General features: G+C 44.1%; 1 protein-coding gene across 2 annotated transcripts in view; it reads right to left on the reverse strand.

Moving 5' to 3' along the window:
• Positions 1-23,073, reverse strand: part of utp20 (UTP20 small subunit processome component) — a 56,404-nt gene that overhangs the window by 23,963 nt on the left and 9,368 nt on the right. Inside the window, exons 2-13 of one of the 2 annotated variants that reach the window (XM_048156762.1) lie at positions 5,963-7,152; positions 4,423-4,503; positions 4,247-4,313; positions 3,860-3,992; positions 3,598-3,786; positions 2,893-2,974; positions 2,664-2,801; positions 2,426-2,581; positions 1,656-1,802; positions 869-1,003; positions 699-776; positions 438-616 (exon numbers count right to left, since the gene is read on the reverse strand). In XM_048156762.1, the coding sequence (XP_048012719.1) occupies positions 438-616; positions 699-776; positions 869-1,003; positions 1,656-1,802; positions 2,426-2,581; positions 2,664-2,801; positions 2,893-2,974; positions 3,598-3,786; positions 3,860-3,992; positions 4,247-4,313; positions 4,423-4,503; positions 5,963-5,965 (1,388 nt within the window). In that variant the 5' untranslated portion in view covers positions 5,966-7,152. The other variant, XM_048156761.1, reaches the window with a different exon arrangement.

The following is a 23,073-nucleotide window of genomic DNA, read 5'->3' on the forward strand; positions in this document are numbered from 1 at the left end:
GACCAATTATTTGTGATTGGTCAACCCAAGTGTGCCACACAAGCTCTGAAAAGTGATTTCGACTGATCGCCCCCTAGTGGCTGGCTGCAGAAAAGGTCACAAACCCCGCTGTCTCCATGTAATCAAATAACAAAATGAATAACACTTCAAACAATTTATTTACAAAGATGGTTTCTGTCATTTTAGGTAGTTCTTATCATGCAGAAGTATGTTCAAGTGTTCGTTTTTCCCAATAAGTTTGGTTTTAGTTATGCTAAAAAAAAAAAAAAGGCGTGTAACGTCATGATAGACAGCTGTGTTTACGTTTGATTCTGTGGGAGCGGGAGTGTGGGCAGGATATTGATACCACGACTCCACCTCTATTGTCACCTCAAAACACAAACTGGTCAAAAAAAAGTCCACCTTGCAAATCACTGAAGGACTATTAGCAAGCTTACCTGACAGTCTGTCCAGTGAAGACTAATGGGTACTTCTCAAAAGCCATAGAGCCATCAGTTGGGGGTGGAGCTTTGGACAGAATCAGACCAACCAGCAGTTCCAGAACCAGCTGTCGGTTCACAGCGTCCTCTGTGCAGAAGAGCTGCTCCAGATACTGCAGCAAACTGGGCAAGAAAACCTAGAGAAACACACATCAACATTAAAACCGACGCAAGCTGATCTTAAAGACTGTTTCACACCACAGTCTGACTTTCACTGACCTGCTCAAACTGTTTCATGTCAAACATCTCTTTTGTAAATGACAATATGAGGTCTCTGTCAATCCCAGTATGGAAGACCTGCGTAAGGGACCAGAGAGGAAATTAGGTCGACAGGAAATTGAGACGCATCACGATGGACAAACATTTGTATAGGTGCACACTAAACAAACCTTTTTCACCAGTTCGTGGATGCTGCTGGTAGGTAATGACAGATTCTCCCCCATCAACAGAGCAGAGACTACTTGTAAAAGCAGCCTGGAGCAGGCGTAGGACAGTCCTGGTGCCTGAACTAGCTGCAGAAGTGTCTAAATACAACAAAAATGAAGAAAAACATAGAGATGCAACAGCACTCAAGAAGAACAGCCTTAAGCACTATTCGGTCAGGACTAGTTTCTCCAGAGGACATTAGAGAAATCTGTGTCTCACAGGCGTACTTTGTGATTTTAATCCCATCAGAATTTGCCACGTCTGTGTTTTTCTCCCACAAACTTATAGTTAAAATTCTAGAGCAAATTACCTACTGAGAAATCTAATCCTGTCCGAATGTGAATGACTGATTTCTGATGCTGTATTATCCCAACACTTCTTCTCATGTGTTTTTGACCCACATGAACTACCTTTTGCACACCAATCTTGTGCATGCTTTCATTTCATTTCAAAATAGATGGTATCCGACAAAAATAAAATTATAAAATTAATAAATAGAGACAAATTGCAGAAACTGCCATTTTAATATCAGTGTCAGGTAAGATACTTCTCTGCTCACTTATGTCGGTTTATTATAAACAGCCACCTTCTATAAACTATAAAAAGATATCTACGTCAAGTGTGTTGCATGCAAGCACAGCACATGACCTTCTGTAATCCACATCTAGAAGGTAGATAAGAATTGTAACTAGAAAACTAGTCACATCCGAATAGGGCTTTTGAGTGAAAGAGAAACACACATATACAAACCTCACAAACAGACTGTGGTTTTGTGATCTTTTCTCCTTTGCGATGCTCCACAAGTGTGTGGTAGATGTACAGAATCCTCTCCAAGTGTTCATTAGCCGAGTCGGCATTGCTTGTCTCCATCTTTCCAAGAACTTCTTTCAGAGAGCCCTGCAAAACACACACACAAATTATATATATATATATATATATATATATATTTTTTTTTTTAAGACCATTAAAAGACCATGATGCATGTATACAGAGCAAACAAAAGTGTTTGCACTTCCTTAAATCAGTTTAAACAGGTGAATAATTACTAAATATTAAAGTCCCCGTGAACCGGAAGTTGCAAACGACTTTTCTCCAGTGTTGTGACGTATTTCAAAGTGAAACGGAATATTGAATAGAGGGCAGAGTTTTACTTTAGCGCTCCTCCTCTCCATCTCTCGCTCATAGCAGACTAACGATTGGAGGGGAGTGGTTTAAGCGTTTTCAACCCAAACCGTCAAACTGATGTCATTAGAGAAGGGGCACCGTTGCAGAGAGGAGGAGCATTTTCAGATTTTGATTGAATATTATGAAGGCAAACAATTTTTTTTGTGTGGATTGACTTGCACGGATGAATTACTCACCACAAAATTAGCAATTTCAGCTAACAAAATAAATAAGGTCAATTTTGATTTCATGTGTACTTTAAGTAAAATAAGCATCTAGGATGGGAACAATCACTTTATAAAAAGCGCATTCAAGTTCATACTTCATTTTGAGAAAAGAAAAAATGGTTCTCACACCTGTAAGGAGTCCCACAGGACCAGCAGGTGTTCTTTGTGAACATAGTTGGCTGAAGACTCAGCCATGTGGTCCAAAGCTACTTTGATAGTATCCCAAGGTAATTCAACATCCTGTCCGACTGCTGGGCCAAGCTTCTGCAACACCATCGGAAGAGCCTGACAACAACGTTACTGTTAAACACTGACAAGCCAAATGTTAAATATGTGATGCATTTGGTTTTCTGGGATGTGATCTCACTGTAGAGGCACAGGAGTGGAACATGTTACGGACTCCTCGACACATCTCAAAGATCAGCTGACCGACTCCTTTGGCCTTCTGAGGATGCTCTGCCAGGTCGGAGAACATGAGTGTGAAGAGCGCGTCATAATCTGTAACCTTTTGGACATGAGACAGATGCATTAGTTTAGGAGGGCACGCAACCATACAGAGAACATGATGAAAGCAACCTGAGATGTTAAAAACTCACCTTTCTCATCAAAAAAGAGAAGCTCTCAGCAGCAAAGTTGCGGATGTGATCCTTTTTATGCGCCAGAAGTTTACTGTAAAGACTGATTTCAAAAAGTAACTTTACAATAATGTTTCATTTGTTAACTTTAATTGTGCTCCAAATTTTGTTTAGGTGCTATACCAAAAATAGCCACCGGGTGACACCCACAAGCCACTGAATTATTTGCATTCTCCTGTCACAAACTAACATATTTCTGTCACAATATCACTTCTATCACAAAACAGCGGCCAAATATGAAACTGAGTCTCAGTCCTTTCCAACGATATGTTTTGTCAAGATAAAAAAAATATATATATATATTATAAAAGTGCAAAAATTTTGTAATAAGACCCCGCCAACTTGATAAAAGGTATCGTTTTCAGGGTAACGAAATGTCCAATTTAAAAACAATTTTTACAGGATGAATTTTGAGTTTAAGCTTAAGAATGAAACCTAATTTACTAAAATATGCAATAGGGGGAAAAAAGTGTGGCAAATGTCCCAACACTGAATGTTTACAGGTTAACTTATTTTAAATAATGAGACCTTATTGTAAAATGTTACTAATTACACATTATAATTCTATACACTATGACTGAGAATCCGAACATCCTACTGAGGTCCAAAAATCTGACTCAAAATAAACTGAAATACAATCTACTAAGGTTTATTTCTACTTCTCACCAGTATATCTTGTCCATATCCTTCACCATCTTCCTCCACAGGTATTTGTACAGGTACGACAGACATGTGAAGGCCCATTCCAACACTTCTGTGTCTTGTGTGTCCAGTATAGATGTGATGATGGTGAAGAAGTCAGAGAAGTGAGGGTAAAAGTCCATCTGGAGGTCCCGAGCCAGTTGAATTACAAGACTGAAAGCAAGAGTGAAGTTAACATGGCTTCGTTGGCCTGTTTATTTTAAAGGAAAGAATGAGAGGAACTTACTCCAGAAGAGGCTGGTAAGCCATGTTGTTCTTTACTGAAAGGTAGGTCTTCAGACTCTCCACAATGGCGCTTTGGTGAAACACCAGCATGTTGAAAGACTGACTCTTGCTTGACACCTCTCGAAAAAACTTCGCTGTAGAACAGAAGATTAGATTAATACTCAAACCATGCCACTATGCCATATACATGACAGTAATAGAGAGCAGTGTTGCACTATTTTGAATTACTATGTTGTTGCTTATTTATGGTTTCGGTTAATTATAATAATCCTTACAGAGAGTGACCATAGAGAAAATGTAAAGAAACTAAATTAAAAGTATGTACAATTTACACATAATATACAGTGTATTTTGTCATATTAAACGGTCACAGGACGTGGTTACTTACAGAAGTGGTCTGTCAAATTCAAGTCTTTCCATTTTATCAGGGCTTCATAAAAATAGGTTTCTACCTCCTGAGAAAATATGCAGCAGAATTAATCAAAAACACATTAAATAATACTATAATGTTGCTAATAATGACTTATATTACCTGATATAAACAAAACTAAGTGACCTACGTACCTCAGCATAACTTCCAGTCCTGTCAATGCGATGAATGACATCAATGTTTACTTTTGCGAGCCTTTCAGAAAACGTGACAAACTGGAAAATAAAAGATATTAAGACATCTTAAGTGAGTGGAAACTTCCTCGAGTTACAATAGGGATATATTGCACTTTACAGATTCAAATGTAATTATTAAAATGACAGACTTGTATAAACCCAATTCAATATGTAAAACTCTGTTCGTTTCGATATGTATATGAAGTAAAACACTACAATGTTTGTCAGATGCATAAGCATGAGCTGCAGTCGCCAGCATGAGTTGTTCTCTAAACTTACGCGGTAAGTGTTTTCTGATTTATGAGATTGGGGCTTGACTTTAAGCTTCATTTTGCTGTATTATCCGACGACCAAATACAAAAATTAAGTGTACTCCGTGAAAAACAAGATGCGTTATCAATTGCTGTGAAATTGATACACATGCCGTATCAGGGAGTCGCCATCTTGAATGATGTATTATGGGTAAAGCGTTGACTTGTACTGTTTTTCAAAAGAAAAGTCTTACTATGTTTTGAAGAGCATTAGGAAAAGATCATGCCTTGATTTAGGTTTTTTATTTTTGTATTATTACTAAAAAAACATTTTGTTTTCTTGATCTATACCAGGGTTATTATAACAACTTTTAACAAACCAAAAATAAAACCATTTTCAAAAAGAAAAACAAAACATTTTCGGTGTTTGAAATGAAATAAATTTTAACTAAATATATATTTTAGTACATCAAGGTAAACTAAATTAAAACGCTAAATGCTAGCTGAAATAAAATTTTGCTACACTAACCAGTTTAACCATGGAATTTATAGTAAAACTGTGGCTATACAAATGATAATCAATCCACCAAAAACAAAACATGGTTACTACACTTTTACTATAATAAAACTGATGTAGTGAGATCCAGGCAATCCAGCAATGACAGATATCAAATATGAATAAGGAATAATACATTTATCAAGTAAAAATGTAAAATTATAGAGACAACAAATTAATCAAGTAAAAAATTGTTTATAACACCCTTAAACTTATATTTTGGTCTAATAAAAAAGGTCAAACAGCCATTCATTATGTCATATTTGGTATAATGGCTAGGTCAGGATGACAAAGGACAGATGAAAATATATGTGTTGTTTTGACTCCTTTTAAGACCTTTAAGAGAATATTGCAGATTTTGCATTATCTCATGTCTGCAGAGATGGAAACAGACATATTTTGATACAAATTCACTTCTGATGGAAAATACACCCAACTCAATCTTACAACAACATGTAAAAGAATAATAATATATAAAGAATAATAAAAGAAATAATATGAATAAAGACATTATCATAAACATTTACCATTTTGGATACACCAATCCACCACTTGAGTCTTTTTAAACTCATCCATCAAATCAATGAAGACAAAATCGAATCACAAATCGAATACATTGAAGAATATTTGGATCAAAACTATCAGATGTATCACACAAATGGACAAAATAAATCTTTTGATAAATCTAAACCATGTCTCAATCCTTTCATTCTGTGCTTCAGCATTCAGTCTCTCTGTTCCATTCCCCTTTGCTGCTAAGGTGCTCGTCGATCCTTCCATTGTCACAATCAGGTGTCACACAGAAGGCCAATCTGGTTCTATTAAGATATCTCAGGTAATCTTCTGATAGCCTCTACTCATACAGTACCTATATATGATAGATAGAGGTAGACATGGAGAATATGGAGCAGAAACAGACAAAACAACAAGAACAAAACAAGACAACAACACTGTTGTTTTTTATACAGTTAACAATACATCAGCACCCGGATTAGTAGGATGAATATCCTTGAATGACTTTTACCTGTGAATGGAAACCTTAAAAAGCTTTTGTTAGAGACAACATATAGACGACAAATAATTTTTCACCCTGGATAACACTCATCCCACTTTTAACATGTTAACAATCACAAGACAAGATTTTATACATTTAGAACAGAATCAGTTCCATTCGATGGAATTCATCATGACATGCTGCAAAAGAAAAGAAACATTAAGTGTGGGGTGGATATGGCAAGCTTGCTCTGCCTTCCCAAGATATTCGCTGCGCAAGTGTGGCAGTTTCTTTCTGCCACAATAATAACCCAGATCAGGATAGTTAGCCAAATTCATCCATGACCATTATTTTATTGGGCATAATCGACATAGTGTGCCTGGCTAGAATATTTGAATACAGCTGTTCATGGCATTCCGTCTACCATGGTGCACCATCACTCACACACACACTTTCACACACCTCTCTCTCTGGCCAGAGTTTTTTTTGTCACTGCCTCTGCAGACAGTCAACTGAATGGGGAAAGTATATTGTTTAGGGTGGAATACCACCAAGTCTAATCAAATAAAACTGTTTCGATGACGGCAGAAATGACGAAACGTAGGCACTGTGGCATTCCCCATGAATTAACAACCTTGTAGCTGTCACAGAATCAGTGCCATCATTAACACCAGACCCTTCAGCTTCACCGGAATTCCATTTCAACATACCTGTCATACCCACAGTATTTAATCAGTCTCCCCCCATACCATCACTGTCTGGTCTTGTTGATCAATACCGTTCAACTTACCTGGCTACCTACCTGATTTAATTTCCTGTAGAGATTCCTGTCCGTCTTCAGCCTTCATCATCTGCCGTCTTCTGTCCAGCCTAAACTCTTCCCGCACCTGCAAAGACAAAGAGACAATTACCACTGAAGCTATGTCTGCTAAACTAGCCATTTTAAAGAACACTCACCTGTTTCTTTTTATTTTTGCAAATAAAATAGCTGTTCAACTGAATTACTTATGTTGTCTCCTTCTGTATACTGACAGTAGCTCACAGTAGGTCTCATCATTAAAAATCAATTGTTTTGTACTTCTGGAACCCGATTATTGCAGGCTGTAATTTTACTTATAACTAACTTCTGAGCCAATATTGCATATTGATTTTTTTAACAAATGGTCTTAAGATGCTTCTTGTGGATGTATAAAGTCAGTTAATGTAAAGTTCGCACTCACACTTAAAAATAAAGGTTCTGTCAGGACCACTATCATCAAATATGATTGATAATTGCATAGAGTTTGCATTGGTGGTATGATTCTGTTCTGGGCAAGAACTCCCTGCACATCCATGCAGCCTTACATGGATAAAAGCAGGGAAAACAGCAATAACACCCCCTTAAGATAAACAGAACAGAACCAACATATGCAAATATAATTAATGTCAATAATTTAACATGTATACATTTTGCAAGAATTAGTTTGACTCAGGGGAATCATAAGGCCTAATCCTGACTGACAAGAGGAGGAGCTGGGGATGGAGGAGGGTAATTAGCCCCTGAGAAACGCGATAGCTACTGATAATACTGAGGAGCTTATACTGTATATGGATGCTTTGATAGGCGTCGTATTCTAGACGCGAGTCACCTGGGAGTCAGCTGATGTGAGTGTGACTGACGTGACCTGCCAGATCTGACGTTAATGCTGGATCTTTTTTTGGCATTGATGGTCACATAAACGTTATCATCCATGGAATCTTTCCATTGCACAAAAGGTTCTTTGAAGTGGAAAAGTTTTTTTTTAGATTATTAAAATATTCTTCACACTAAGAAAATTGGTTCTTTTAAGAACTTTTTACTGAAAGGCTGTTTGGGGAACCAAAAATAGTTCTTCTATGGCATCACTGTGAAAGAGTGCATGATACCTAGCAGAATAACCACAGTTATAGTTTATCACATGTGCTATGAACATGTTTCATTACTGTTTCACTAAAGCAAATCTGACAAAAGTCTTTTTATTAAGTGTTTTTTTGATTGTGATGTCAGTCATACTTGAATCAATTTGGTTAAAAGCATTTGCTAAATGATTACATGTAAATAAAAAATCATATTTAAAAATTACAATGAATCCCATTTGGATTGATATTGTCACAACAGAAAGCACAGCCTCGCGCCAGCAGATAGATGGAGGAGACTTAGCTGGAGAACGAAGAACCAGGAGGATCTAGGGTGGAGCAGATGGTTAAGTGATCCAACAGGAGGCCTTGAACAATGAAGGGCAGATGGTACCCCAGTGCACAGACAGGACTACGCTCCACAGCAGCATCACTGGAGGGAGGAGCCATGAAGGAAGACAGCCAGATGATACAATGGCTACATGGGAGTTGGAGCCCACCATTTATTCGGAGAGGCGATGAAGCAAAGCGACCCTGATGACCTTGGCGGCTGCGACGGAGCTGCAATGACGACCACCTGAGGTGGAAGCAGGGATCCAGAGGGCAAAGGTTGAGCTGGAGAGACAGAGGATGGAGGTGGAGCTAGCTGCAGCTGAAGGGGTGGAGGGCAGCGAATGGCCTGCAAGTCCACAGCAAAGGTGGTGCGATGTCTGACCCAGTCAGAGCCGAAGTACCAAGGGAGCCTGGCGAGGCCAAATGCCCAATGGTCACTGCTGGAGTTGAGGGAGGAAGGAGTGCAGGCACAGGAGCCAGAGCCAGGAGGAGGAGCCACGGGCTTATAGACGACAGCAATAACTGTGTGGCAGGCATAGCTGAGGACTGAAGGGGACAATTAAGGAAAATGCAAAAAACAAAAAAACACAAAGCATTCCACATGGAAGATTCGAGAGGCGGTGGAGAGGGAGGCTGGGCGGGGTAAGCACGACTGATGATGAAGAGTCACATTTGGGCATAATGAAGAGACATAAGGAATTCATCTCTCCACAGTAGGCGGGGCTTGCTTCAATCCCCTCATACTCCACAAGGACTCACATGGTGATGAATGGTACAGCCGGCTTACACACCTGGTCAAACAAGGTGATGTCAGGTTTGATCACTCCTCCTGGTTCATGCTCAAACTTTGTGGCTGAGGTACTCTCTCCATTTGTGGTAGGCTCATGCTGTTGCCCCTCACAGCAGGGTGGTACAGGGCTGGAGTTAGGAGTGGGACTGGCATCATTGTCGATGGATCCAATGGTGAGTGACGAGCCACAAGACACCAGTTCCCACTCCACAAAGTCAGCGAAGCTCCTCCGAGGACCCTCCCCAGACAACTGCTCCTTGGTGGCGGTGTTCAGGCCAGCATACAGAAAAAAGCATAGGCAGTCATCCAGCAAGCTTGATAGATTGGTGAGAAAGAGGGAATCCTCTAAGTGTTCCTCGAGGGAGCGATTAATATGAATATTAATAAAAAAGCATATTAGTAAAAAGCAGGATTTTCCAGGGTGAAAAAAATATATATATATTTTTAAAAGCCACACCAAAAAAATGCAGCACGTAGCGTAATCACTTCTGGGTCTGGGATTTTTTGTCACAACAGCTGTGTTGTAGAAAGTACACGAACATGATGATGAGGATGAAACGCAGTCTTTAAGACTGAAGAGTGAAAGAGCGAAGCATGCAACACATCTAAACACAGACGAGACTCAACAACAATGAAAAGAAACAAAGGAACTTAAATACAGGTGCAAATGAGGTGATTAACAACACAGCTGACAGTGATAACTTAAATCAAACACCATAACAACAATAGTAGTGCAATAATAGCAAATAGTTCAAACAGGGGAACAAAGTCCAAACTGAGTGAGATTGTGACAGATATTATCAAATGCAATTATATTTCATGTGTTTTAGGTGCCCAAATACTTCTTTTGAGTGAAAGAAATTTTGGCATAATGTACCTCTATGCCTGTGAAAGGGTGATCCTTTACATCTGCTTCAATCTCAGTGCGGTTTACATTTAAACTCCTGTCATCTCCCACAGGAAAGGTACTTCGATTTTAAGGTAGCAATTCTAATAATGGCAAGGGACGTGTGGACTTAGACATTAAAAATATAAGGAGGGAGGTTCCTTCATAACAGGTGGGGAGCACACACACACGCCCCTATACAAATAAATCATACAGGGATATACATTATCACACTATAAAAAAGCATGAAACCTAAAAAGTTTCCTTAGTATGGTGAATAGCTAATAAATCTAACAGAGCATGTAATGTAATTTTATATCTTTTAATTTACAGTTATTGACTTGAATTGAATTGGACCGGTCATGGCACGGCATGCATGGCACAGCTCTGCATGGCATGGCATAGCATGGCACGGCATGGCTCAGCCTCTCAGCTTTCGGCTCAGCTCGGCTCTCGGCACTCAGCTCTCGGCTCAGCTCAGCCTTGGCCTCTGCTCTCGGCTCGGCTCGGCTCTCGGCACTCAGCTCTCGGCTCGGCTCGGCCTCGACCTCAGCTCGGCTCGGCTCTCGGCTCTTGGCTCTCGGCTCTTGGCTCTCGGCTCGGCTCTGCTTGGCTCAGCACAGCATGGCACAGCACAGCACTGCATGGCTCGGCATGGCACGGCATGGCTCGGCCTGACCTGACCTAGTAGATGCTACAAGTAGATGATGTTACTTTCACTATTCACATTGATTCTGTCTGTCTTTTCATATACACAATTTATCAAGGACTGGAGCCTTGGTTTAAAGGAGTATTCCGGGTTTAAGCATCTGAAATGCTATTAATTACCACATAAAATATAAATCCATGTTTTACTTCATAATAATAAACAGACATGTTCAGCAATTCATTTATAATGATGAACTGTTGTCACAACACTAAATGAATGTTTCAATGATATCAAAGAACTATACTCATTTTAAACACAATCAGTTTGCATGGCTCCTAAACAATATGTTTAACTATTTTGCAATGTTGGAAGGAAAGTGCATTGTTTGAAACAGGACCTTTAGCTTACAGTTATTTGGGGGAAACAGCTTTCTTTATGCAGAGTGATGACTGGAACTCTTCCTGCTGATTTTGATGTCTAGATGATGAAAACAAAATCAACTCCACATATCTGTATTTTTTATACATCCCTCCTAATGCCTTCCTCTCTAGCTGTCTGCATCTTCTACACATCACATCTCTCCCACTCAACATGTTTCCCCTCATTATTTTTCATGAAATGCTACAATTCAGCCACAACACTACAATACACTCTTAAAAATATTTAATTGTAACACATAATCAGTTATTTTTGTCTTTGCTTCATGGACTTTTAGTTTGTTTCTGTTAAGTCCCCTTTGTTTAAGCTTCCTCCAGTCTGTAGTTGTCATGGTAACTGATATGATTTGTTATACTGTCCAGCTGTGTCGTTAATTATCCTAGTTTGCCTGTGTATATATCTGCCTGTGTTTCAGTTCTCATTCTCGGTTGACATTAATGCTTGTGTGATACACCCATGTGTAATCAAGCTGCACCTGAGGAAAGCCCCTGAGGTTTGCTTGTCCTTGTGTTTCTCCTGATAACTCCGGTAGTTATAATCTGTTTACATGTTTCAGACCCGGGTCCTGTAACAGATTCTTGGAGGTTCCACTGAAATTAACAACCAGATTGTGATGTCAGTGTTGAGATCCAGACTGCAAGGTGACAAGGTGACAGAAAGGAGGACTGTGTGTGACCTTGTGGCAGCTGCTGACATCCAAAGACCCAAAATGGAGCTGAAAGGAAAGGCACGCGCATCATGAGAGTCATGAGAGGGTCTGAAGCTGGACAAGATGGCAGAGAAGAGGAAAAGACTTGTCTGGTGCATAAAGAAGAGCCTACACATGCTGACTGGATGAATTGGGGCATAATCGCTGAAAGCATCACTCCAGTTGCAGGTGTGATTTCAGCACTATCTCCAAGGATGATGAAGAAAGCCATTTAAATTTAACCACTTCTTTTTTTTTTATGCAGTGTCAATTTCCTTGAACTAGAATAAAACATATATATATAAACACATGGGACGGCACTAGGGCTGCCAAACAAAAGGATGTTGCTTGGATCGCTGCTCTTAACCAGGCCCAGGAAGATCGAATTGAGAGTGATGTTGGTTGTGACGATGACTCAAGTTGATTGGGATCCATAAGCGGTTTATTAGAAAACAGCAAGCTCACAGTACAGGAAGGTGTGGGTCTAATCACCAATGCAAACAGCAGTGTCGGAGACAGTCCAGTAATCGTGGTCATAACTGGACAAGAGATCAGGGCAGGCAGCAAACAATCAAAGATGCAATCCAGGCAAACAACAGGGTAACAGGCAGGCGACAAACAATCCAAGGTCAGTAATCCAACAAGGTCGATACACGGGCAGACAGAAAACAGGAAATAAATGCTCAGAAATTGTTGCAGGGCAAACAATACTTCGCAAGGAGTGTGTGTGTGTGGCTTAAATAGCTGGATGATGTGAAACAGGTGCGCGGTAATCAGGTATGTGGGTGCTTGGGATTTGCAGCCCAGTTAATACTAGGGAGAGTGGGACCTCCGGTGGCTGATTGAGGGAACTTCGTTGGCATTCATGACAGTTGCAGTAGGAGTCGATATGACACTGGATTAATTTGTCTCAAGATTTTGAAGGGACCCACATACCTGGGACTGAGTTTCTTGCAAGGTAAGCGCAGCCGAAGGTCCCGAGTTGAAAGCCACACCGACTGTCCAGGCAAGTAGTTGGGGCTGGATCAACGATGATTATCAGCTTGTACTTTACTCCTGTCTATGGCTAGTTGTAAGTGGACATGAGCCTGATTCCATACGGCCTCACTCCGACGGAACCAATCATCCACAGCAGGTACCTCAGACGGCTCACCAGACAAAGGAAACAGAGAAGGTTGAAACCCCAAAACACACTGAAAGGGCGTAAGCTTTGTGGAGGGTTTGACAATGGAATTTTGTGCATATTCTGCCCAGGGGAGGAAGCGGCTCCAATCAGATTGGTTCTGCTGGCAGTACATACGGAGGAACTTGGTGATTTCTTGGTTAAGATGTTCTGTTTGGCCGTGAAGTGAGGCATATGTTCACGTTGATTAAACAGAAGAAGGCCATCCAGACCCTTAATGTAAATTTAGGGCCCCGGTCAGATACTATGTCTTCAGGGAGACCATAATAAGGGAACACATAGTGGAAAAGATCAACCAGCATGCTTTGGAGAAACGGTCAATAACCGTTAGTATGGTGGTATAACCTTGTGAGACAGGCAAGTCGGTGATGAAGTCGATGGCTGTGTGTGACCAAGTTCGTTGTGGTGTGGGTAGTGGATGTAGTAGCCCTGCTGGTGGTAGCTTGGAAGACTTTGCTGTGACACAGATGTGACAGGTGTTTACAAACGTACTGGTGTCAGCTTGTAATGTTTCCCACCAGAACTGGTTCCGTAGCAGATGTACTGTGGCTGTAATTCGTGGGTGGCCGGAGCTTGAGGCAGAGTGTACCCACCGAATTCCCTTTTTTCTTAGATTAGGCGGAACATATGTTCGATTGGGTGGGCATTCCGGGGGGGTGGGTTTTGAGTGTTCGCCAGGTTTATTTCAGAGATGATGTCCCACTGTACTGGAGCTAGAATCAAGGAGGATGGAATAATAGAGTCTGGAGAGGGGTTCAGAGGAGTGGGGTCATGTTGGCGAGATAATGAGTCAGCTTTGGTGTTTTTCGATCCAGGACGATATGTGATTGAGAAGTTAAATCGAGTGAAAAACAGAGCCCATCTGGCTTGTCTGGGATTCAGTCTTTTGGCAGAGCGCAAGTACTCAAGGTTGCGATGTTGTCAGAACCAGTAATGGATGTTTCGCTCCCTCAAACCAATGGTGGCATTCTTCGAAAGCAGCTTTTATGGCGAGTAGTTTGCGGTTGCCAAAGTTACAATTCTGTTCAGCATCAGAAAGTTTCTGTGAATAATAGGCGCAGGGAAAGAGTTTAGGAAGATTGCCTTGCTGCTGTGAGAGGATAGCACAAATGCCTGTATTTGAAACATCTATCTCCACTACGAATGGGATGTTTGGGTTGAGATGATGGAGGATGGGTGCAGAAGTGAAGCGGTTCTTTAATTTGTTGAAGGCCTGAGTGGCTTGAGTGGACCAGTGAAGCTTGGCATTCCCTTTCTTTACCATGGAGGTGAGCAGAGCTATGATGGAGCTAAAGTTCTTGATGAACCTTCTGTAGAAATTAGCAAATCCTAAAAATCTTTGTAGCTCTTTTATTGAAGTAGGCTGAGGCCATTTTAGCACTGTCCGTACTTTGCTTTCATCCATAGACACCCCTTTCGGACTGATGATGTACCCAAGGAATGCAGTCGATAGAATTCACACTTTTTGGCTTTAGCATAGAGTTGTTTCTCGATGAGACGTTTTAAGACTGCCCAGACCTGCTTGACGTGCTCCTCCTGAGTGTCAGAGTAGATCAAGATGTCATCAATGTATACAATTACACACTGGTTCAGCATGTCTCTGAATAAGTCATTTATAAAAGACTGGAACACGGACGGACTATTGGACAGCCCAAAGGACATAACAAGATACTCCTATTTGCCACTGCTGGTGGAGATGGCGGTCTTCCATTCATCCCCTGCCCGGATGCAAATGAGGTTATAGGCGGATCGCAGATCAAGCTTGGTGAAAAATTTGGCAGTTCTGAGCTTTAGTTTTGCTAAATGCTTCCAGTAGGTCAGAATATTCAGGGGTTATATTGGGGGCAGAACTGGTAATGTTCATTATTGTGTTTTTTCTCACCGGGATGGGGTGGAGAGACTTTGAGCATATGGAAGAGCAGATTGAGTCCCAATGAATTATCTATTTTTCCCACCATGATATCAGTGGATTATTATCCTGTAGCCAGGGTAAACCAAGAATGACAGGGTTGTGTGGAGAGTGGATGACAAAAAGACGAATTTGTCTCAGTGTGTAGTGCTTCAACTTGCAGGGTGAGTTCAGTGGTGGTGTGCAGTACATGACAGGTCCCTAGGGGGCCAAAGGAGAGTTGCACGGTATTAGTGGTATTTTATGCACTTTGACTAAATTTTCATCAATGAAATTGCCTGCTGCCCCAGAGTCCAACAATGCTTTGTAGACATAGTGTTACCTTGAAATGTGAGTTGGACAGGTACGTCAATACAATGGGTAGTTTGGATGGAGGAACTCAGTAAACTCACCTTGCAGTCTGGTGCTTGAGGAGGACGTGTCGGACATTCGGCTCTCAAATGTCCTGCTTGTCCGTAATATAAAAACGAAGGCGGTTCCTGATGCGGCGTTCACGCTCTTCACAGCACCGTAGCCCAGTGTTCAAACACTTCTCTCAAACGCTGCATGAAATCATTAAAGGTGATGTTCAAACCTTAGTTGGCCCACACTGCTGTAGCCCTGTCCAGTGCTTTCCCGGTGAGCAAGGAGCACATTAGTGAGATTTTGCTTTCATCTGTGGGATATAACGTGGGCTGCTGAATGATAAACATGAAGCATTGGATGAGAAATCCTTTGCAATGCGTTGGTGTGCCATCAAATTTTTTCAGGGAAAGCGAGACGTGGATGGGTACTCACAGGACTCTGTGACACCAGTGCTGGCATTGGCATTGGTGAAAGTTGCTGAAGGGCCTGGGTAAGATGCAGGTTGGTGCAGATTTTGTAGGGATTTCACCAACTCCTCCGTTACAGGGGTGAATCAGGCCAATTGTTGCTGGTGAGCCACCAACAAATTCCCTTGGGCTGATAATTCATTGGAGAAGTGCACGAGGACCGCTGAATCTGTTTGTGGTGAAGTATTCTGTGACGATGACTCAGGTTGATTGGGATCCATAAGCGGTTTATTAGAAAACAGCAAGCTCACAGTACAGGCAGGTGTGGGTCTAATCACCAATTCCAACAACAGTGTCAGAGATAGTCCAATAATCGTGGTCATAACCGGACAAGAGATCGGGGCAGGCAGCAAACAATCAAAGCAGTAGTCCAGGCAAACAACAGGGTAACAGGCAGGTGACAAACAATCCAAGGTCAGTAATCCAAACAAGGTCGATACACAGGCAGACAGAAAACAGGAAATAAATGCTCAGAAATTGTTGCAGGGAAAACAATACTTCACAAGGAGCGTGTGGCTTAAATAGCTGGCTGACGGCAAACAGGTGCGCAGTAATCAGGCCAGGTATGTGGATGCTTGGTATTTGTAGTCCAGTTAATACTCGGGGGAGTGAGACCTCCGGTGGCCGATCGAGGGAACTTTGCTGGCATTCGTGACACTGGTGATGTCCTAGAAAAGCTAAGTCATGATGAACTGTGGAAGGCACAGAGACTGGTCCCAGCTATTGGTGAGATTATTAGGCTGAAAGACTTCAATGTAAGTGTCACTAATGAAATGAGGTGGAGAGCCAGCCAACCTGTAAAGAAACGAATGCACGAATGGTCAAGACTACATCTGGAGGGAGGACTATTGCACAGGAGAACACAGCAATGATGCCAATTTATCCTACGAGCTAAATACAAACAGATAGTATTCCAGTTGTTATAACAGAGACACCGGAGGCAGAGATAAAAGCAGTAATGATGGTTTATTGTGATAATCAGCAGAGCAACAGGTAAGTGAATGATGAGTATGCTGGTCTTGGAGAGGAATGAGAGGTAATACTGTCCTTTTGTTGTGTTGCAGGTGAAGATGGAATGAGACGCTGGAGACGGATGACTGGGACACTCACAAACACAGGCAGGTAGGAACACGAGGAACACTGGAGACGATGGAGACGAAGGAGGCAGGTAAGTATAGCGTTAGGAGTCCTTGAGGTAAGCATACAACAGGCTGTAGTGCAAACGAGACCGGACAGTGAGTGTGTGTGAGTGTGGGGCTTAAGTGCTGGTGGTAATGATGGTGCTGATGATGATTTTCAGGTGGCGGTGATTAGTAAGCTGGTGATTGAGTGCGTGGGTAAGGGAGTGATGTGGAACCTGACGTGTCTGTGACAGTACCCCCCCTCCCACGGCCCGCTCCTGAGGGCTGAGGACCCCGACGTCATGGTGGTCGTCCTCTAGGGCGTGGGGCAGGTCTGTCCGGGTGGTTGGTGTGGAAAGTCTGTAACAGATTAGGATCAAGGATATCATTCTTGGGGACCCATGAGCGTTCCTCGGGGCCATAACCTTCCCAGTCTACCAGATATTCCAGTAGACCACCACGGCGCCGGGAATCCAGAATTTCACGAACCACGTAGGCAGTACCATCGTCCAGGATGAGTGGAAGGGGGGGCTCGACGGCTGCCACGTCAGGTTCTGTGGAGGGAAGAACAGAAGGGTGGTGAGGCTTTAATAGTGAGACATGAAAGGTGGGATGAATTCTCTTGTATTGTGCAGGGAGTTGGAGGCGATAAGTGATGGGGTTGATCTGTCGAAGGATGGTGAACGGGCCAATGAAGCGGGGACTCAGCTTCTTGCAGGGCAGACGCATCCTGATGTCTCTGGTGGACAGCCAGACCTTCTGCCCCGGTTGGTAGGTGGGGGCGTTGGAGCACCGAAGGTCGGCTGTCATGCAGGCCCTCTGCAGTTGGTGGTGTGCTGAGTCCCAAACCCTCTCGCTCTCCCGGAACCAGTAGTCGACTGCCGGAACGTTGGAGGGTTCCCCGTCCCAGGGGAACAGTGGGGGTTGGTAGCCGAGTACGCACTGAAAAGGTGTCAGTCCAGTTGTGGCTTGTCGGAGGGAGTTTTGTGCGTACTCGGCCCAACCCAGGTACTGGTTCCAGGAGTCCTGGTGGCCGTGACAGAAGGTACGCAGGAAGCGGCCTATCTCCTGGATCTTCCGTTCCGTCTGCCCGTTCAACTGAGGATGGTATCCGGACGACAGGCTGACGGTCACACCCAGGAGGGAGAAGAACGCCTTCCAGACACAGGAGATAAATTGGGGTCCTCTGTCAGAGACTATGTCTTCGGGGATTCCATAATGACGAAAGACATGGTTGAACATTAGTTCTGCAGTAGTCAGGGCGGTAGGTAGACCTCCCAGGGGAATCAAACGGCAGGCTTTGGAGAAGCGGTCTACAACTACCAGGATGCACGTGTGACCATCAGTCTCGGGGAGATCGGTGACGAAGTCCACTCCCAGGTGTGACCAGGGTCTCTCAGGAACGGGCAGAGGATTGAGCTTGCCGGTGGGAAGATGGCATGGGCTCTTGGAGATGGCACACTCCCTGCAGCCCTGCACGTACCTCCTGACGTCGTTGGCCATGTTGGGCCACCAGAAGCGTTGTTTGAGCAGCGAGAGGGTCTCATTGACTCCCGGGTGGCCAGTGGCAAGTGAAGAGTGAACGGTGTGCAGGAGTGGAGTGCGTCGTGCCCGTGTGATGTACTGCAAGCCTTGGGGGCAACCCAGCGGAGTGCGTGAGGAGGGCATTGGAGGAGGGTAAGTTCTCTTCCGACCACTGGATAGGGCTCACAAAGATCGATTCAGGCAGGATAGTTTCGGGAGTTTCATTTCTCTCCTCTGGAGCATGGAGACGAGACAGAGCATCAGCTTTTATATTCTTGGAACCTGGACGATAGGATATGGAGAAATTGAACAGTGAAAAGAACATGGCCCAACGAGCTTGGCGAGGGTTGAGTCTTTTAGCAGCCTTCAGATACTCAAGGTTTTTATGATCAGTGAGAACTTGGAAGGGATGGTTAGCCCCCTCCAACCAATGCCTCCATTCTTCCAGGGCTAGCTTGACTGCCAGGAACTCACGGTCACCGATGTCATAGTTGACCTCCGCCGGGTTGAGCTTGCGGGAGAAGGCGGCACATGGATGGAGTCTACTTGGTGTCCCCTGCTGCTGCGACAGGACCGCTCCCACTCCGGTGGTGGAGGCGTCCACCTCCACGACGAAAGGCAAGTCCGGGTTAGGGTAGACGAGGAGGGGAGCGGTGGTGAAGGCTTTCTTGAGGGTCTCAAACGTGTTGGTGGCAGGCTGGGACCAGGACAGAGACTTGGGCTGCTTACGTAACAGGTTGGGGAGTGGGCTGACTATGGTACTGTAATTCTTGATGAAACGGCGATAGAAATTGGAGAATCCGAGGAAGCGTTGGAGTTCTTTTATGGTGGTTGGAGTTGGCCAGGTTTGGATTGCAGAGACCTTCCCCTCGTCCATCCGGATGCCACTGTGATCAATTACGTAACCCAGGAAGTGGACAGAGGGCTGGTGGAATGAGCACTTCTCTGCTTTGAGGAACAGATGTAATTGCCGTAAGCGTTGGAGGACCTCCGCAATGTGGTGGCGATGTTCGGCCAAGCTCCGGGAGTAGATGAGGATGTCGTCAATATACACCAGCACGAACTTGTGGAGAAACTCCCGGAGCACCGCGTGGATGAAATCCTGGAATACGGAGGGGGGCATTGACCAGGCCATACGGCATAACAAGATATTCATAATGGCCGGTGGGCGTGACGAAGGCGGTCTTCCACTCGTCCCCCCTCGCGTATCCGGATGAGGTTGTACGCGCTGCGGAGGTCCAGCTTGGTGAACACAGTGGCACCACGGAGATGTTCCAGGGCCGCCGGGATGAGGGGAAGTGGATACCGGAATTTGACGGTTATCTTGTTGAGTGCGCGGTAGTCTATGCATGGCCGCAAGCCTCCGTCCTTCTTTGCCACGAAGAAAAAGCTTGAAGCAGCAGGGGAAGTAGATGGGCGGATGTATCCTTGGTTAAGAGCTTCTTTGATGTATTCCTCCATGGCCTTCTCCTCCAGTACTGACAGGGGGTATATGTGCACCTGACGTGTCCCCTGGGCACTGGCTCACCCGGTAACAGATCGATGGCACAGTCCCATGGCCGGTGAGGAGGTAGCTTGGAGGCGCATTGCGGGCAGAAGACGTCACTGAAGGAGGCGTAGTCGGGTGGAATATCCACAGAGCGCTTCTCAACAGGACTTTCGATGGACGTGGCATTGATGGAGATTGTCTTGGAGAGTGGAGATCTTGGAACCGGAAGCACTGGGAAGCAGTTGGAGAAGCAGTGGTCACCCCACTTCAGGACTTCGCCCGTGCGCCAGGAGATGGTGGGGCTGTGCTGTTCAAGCCACGGGTGCCCTAGAACCACGTCAGCGGTGGACTCCTCCAGAACCAGTAGATGGATGTTCTCCGTGTGAAGTATACCCACTTGTAGTTGAAGAGGTCCCACACAGAGACGGATCATCTTACGGCTTAGGGGTTTGCCCGTGATGGAGTGGACCTGATAATTAATCAGAGACGGAGAGGTCTTGAGTTTGAGGTGTCGACAGAGGGCGCCGGAGATGAAATTTCCTGCTGACCCTGAATCAAGGAGCGCCACCACTGGAACAGAGGCATTAGCAGCAGTAAGGTTTACAATAGTAGTGAGTGGTTTCATTTTTTGAATGGAGGGAATGATAGCACTCACCACGGGCCGAGGAGGACGAGTTGGGCATGTGGAGATTACATGCCCCGGAGATCCACAGTATAAGCACAGATTCAGGGTCAGCCTTCTCTGTCTTTCAGCGGCAGTTAGACGGGAATTGTCCACTTGCATGGGTTCACTTGCTGGTTCTGGAGAGCTGACGGGTTCGGACCGACGGAGGAGGGTGTTGGAGAGTGGCTGGTCCTGGTTCTCAAGGAGACACGACTGCATACGAGAACCCACGCGGATGGCGAGTTGGATGAAGCGTTCGAGTCCTATGGAGTCCTCGTATGCAGCGAGATGCAACCGCACATTAGGCTCCAATCCTTGATGAAAGGTGGTGATGAGGGCTTGTTCATTCCATCCGCTGGTGCCGGCTAGCGTTCTGAACTGCAAGGCATATTCATTAACAGTGTTATTTCCCTGTTTTAGATTGTAAAGCTTCTCACCAGTTGAAGAATCTGTCAGAGGCTTTCCGAAGACCTCACGGAAGTGAGAGACGAACGGCGAGTAAGACTTTACAACTGAGCCTCTCTGAGTCCAGAGTGAATCCGCCCATTGAAGGGCCTTACCTTGCAGTTGGGAGATTATGAACGCGATTTTAGCCGTGTCGGTGGGGTAGAGGTGCGGTTGCATCTCCAGGACCAACTCACATTGAAGGAGGAATCCGCTCCGGTTTGGCCATGGGACTGGCGGTAAACACAGGAGAAGAAGTGGTGACGGTGGATGCGGAAGCGGCAGCGGCGGTGGGTGACGGTGATGGTGGTTGTGGGGTGAGTGCTCGGCGCAGTGCGTCCACAAGCTCCTGGAATGGATCGGTGAGGCTCATGCTGATCGATGCTGTTATGGTCCGGTCTTCTGTTATAACAGAGACACCGGAGGCAGAGATAAAAGCAGTAATGATGGTTTATTGTGATAATCAGCAGAGCAACAGGTAAGTGAATGATGAGTATGCTGGTCTTGGAGAGGAATGAGAGGTAATACTGTCCTTTTGTTGTGTTGCAGGTGAAGATGGAAGGAGACGCTGGAAACGGATGACTGGGACACTCACACACAAACAGGCAGGTAGGAACACGAGGAACACTGGAGAAGATGGAGACGAAGGAGGCAGGTAAGTATAGCGTTAGGAGTCCTTGAGGTAAGCATACAACAGGCTGTAGTGCAAACGAGACCGGACAGTGAGTGTGTGTGAGTGTGGGGCTTAAGTGCTGGTGGTAATGACGGTGCTGATGATCTTCAGGTGGCGGTGATTAGTAAGCTGGTGATTGAGTGCGTGGGTAAGGGAGTGAGGTGGAACCTGACGTGTCTGTGACACCAGTACTTACATGATATTGTATATGTGGGTGTGGAGAGAGTAGTGCACCTTGCCAGAGACTGATTCTATTGGCCATTCATAAAGAAAGACATCAAGACATTTGTTACACAACGTCTTTGCATCAAACAGAAGAAGCCAGCTATACACGAAAAAGCTCTGATGGACTGTATAAGTACCATCTATGCATTCAAATTAGTATCCTGAGACTACCTTCACCTGCAACACAGCAGGAGTGGTTATGAATATATCCTACTTCTGGTGGATCATTTTACAAGGTTTATCAAGAAAGAATCTTCACTGACTTCATTTGGATTTCCAACTAAATTATATCATGAACAGGGTCAAGAATTTGAGAACAACCTCTTCAAAACCTTGCACCGACTGTCAGGAATGAGAGCCTGCTGAGAGGTTTAACAGAACGCTGCTTCAGGTGATAAGAACACTGGCAGAGAAGGAAAAGGTAACAAGGAAGGAAAACACAGATTGTGCATGCATACAACTGCACACAACATGAAACAACAGGATATTCACCATTGTACCTGATCTTGCATTCAAAGTGACCAATGGAGAGGAAAGGAACAATCCAAAAGGATATGCTAAGTAGTGAGCAAAGCGAACAGCAGAAGCTTACCGAATTCTTGCTGAACAGTAAGAACTCAAATGCCTGAGTAAAACAGTATTATGACATGAAGTCAAGAGGAGTTGTTCTTCAACCTGGCAACAGAGCACTAGTGAAAAAAAGCGAGAGAGGTGGATCAGGAAAATTGAGATTTGAAACTGTTTACATTGTAAGGGAGCGGATAAACGATGGACCAATCTGCCTGTTGGTAGCAGAGGTGGATATCTCAAAGTCAAGAATTTTACACAGGAATCTGCTTCATCAGGTTAATGACTTACCTGTAGTGATAACAGAGAGAGCACCTAAACAAAAGACAAAGATAAACCAGACAAAACCACAGAATGAGTCGGGACCTCCCTGTGACTCTGATAGTGATGAGGAGCAGGATGGTGAGAACTATTAATAGCTAAGGGTACGAATCACCCGAAAGAACAATCAAAGGCTTACCATTAACCAGCCTGATGAGAAACCTACCTGTGATCTTCCACGACAACGACACTATGAATAACCTGAAAAAGAAAGACA

This window comes from Megalobrama amblycephala, linkage group LG14, assembly GCF_018812025.1.
Source record: "Megalobrama amblycephala isolate DHTTF-2021 linkage group LG14, ASM1881202v1, whole genome shotgun sequence".
Lineage (NCBI taxonomy): Eukaryota > Metazoa > Chordata > Actinopteri > Cypriniformes > Xenocyprididae > Megalobrama > Megalobrama amblycephala.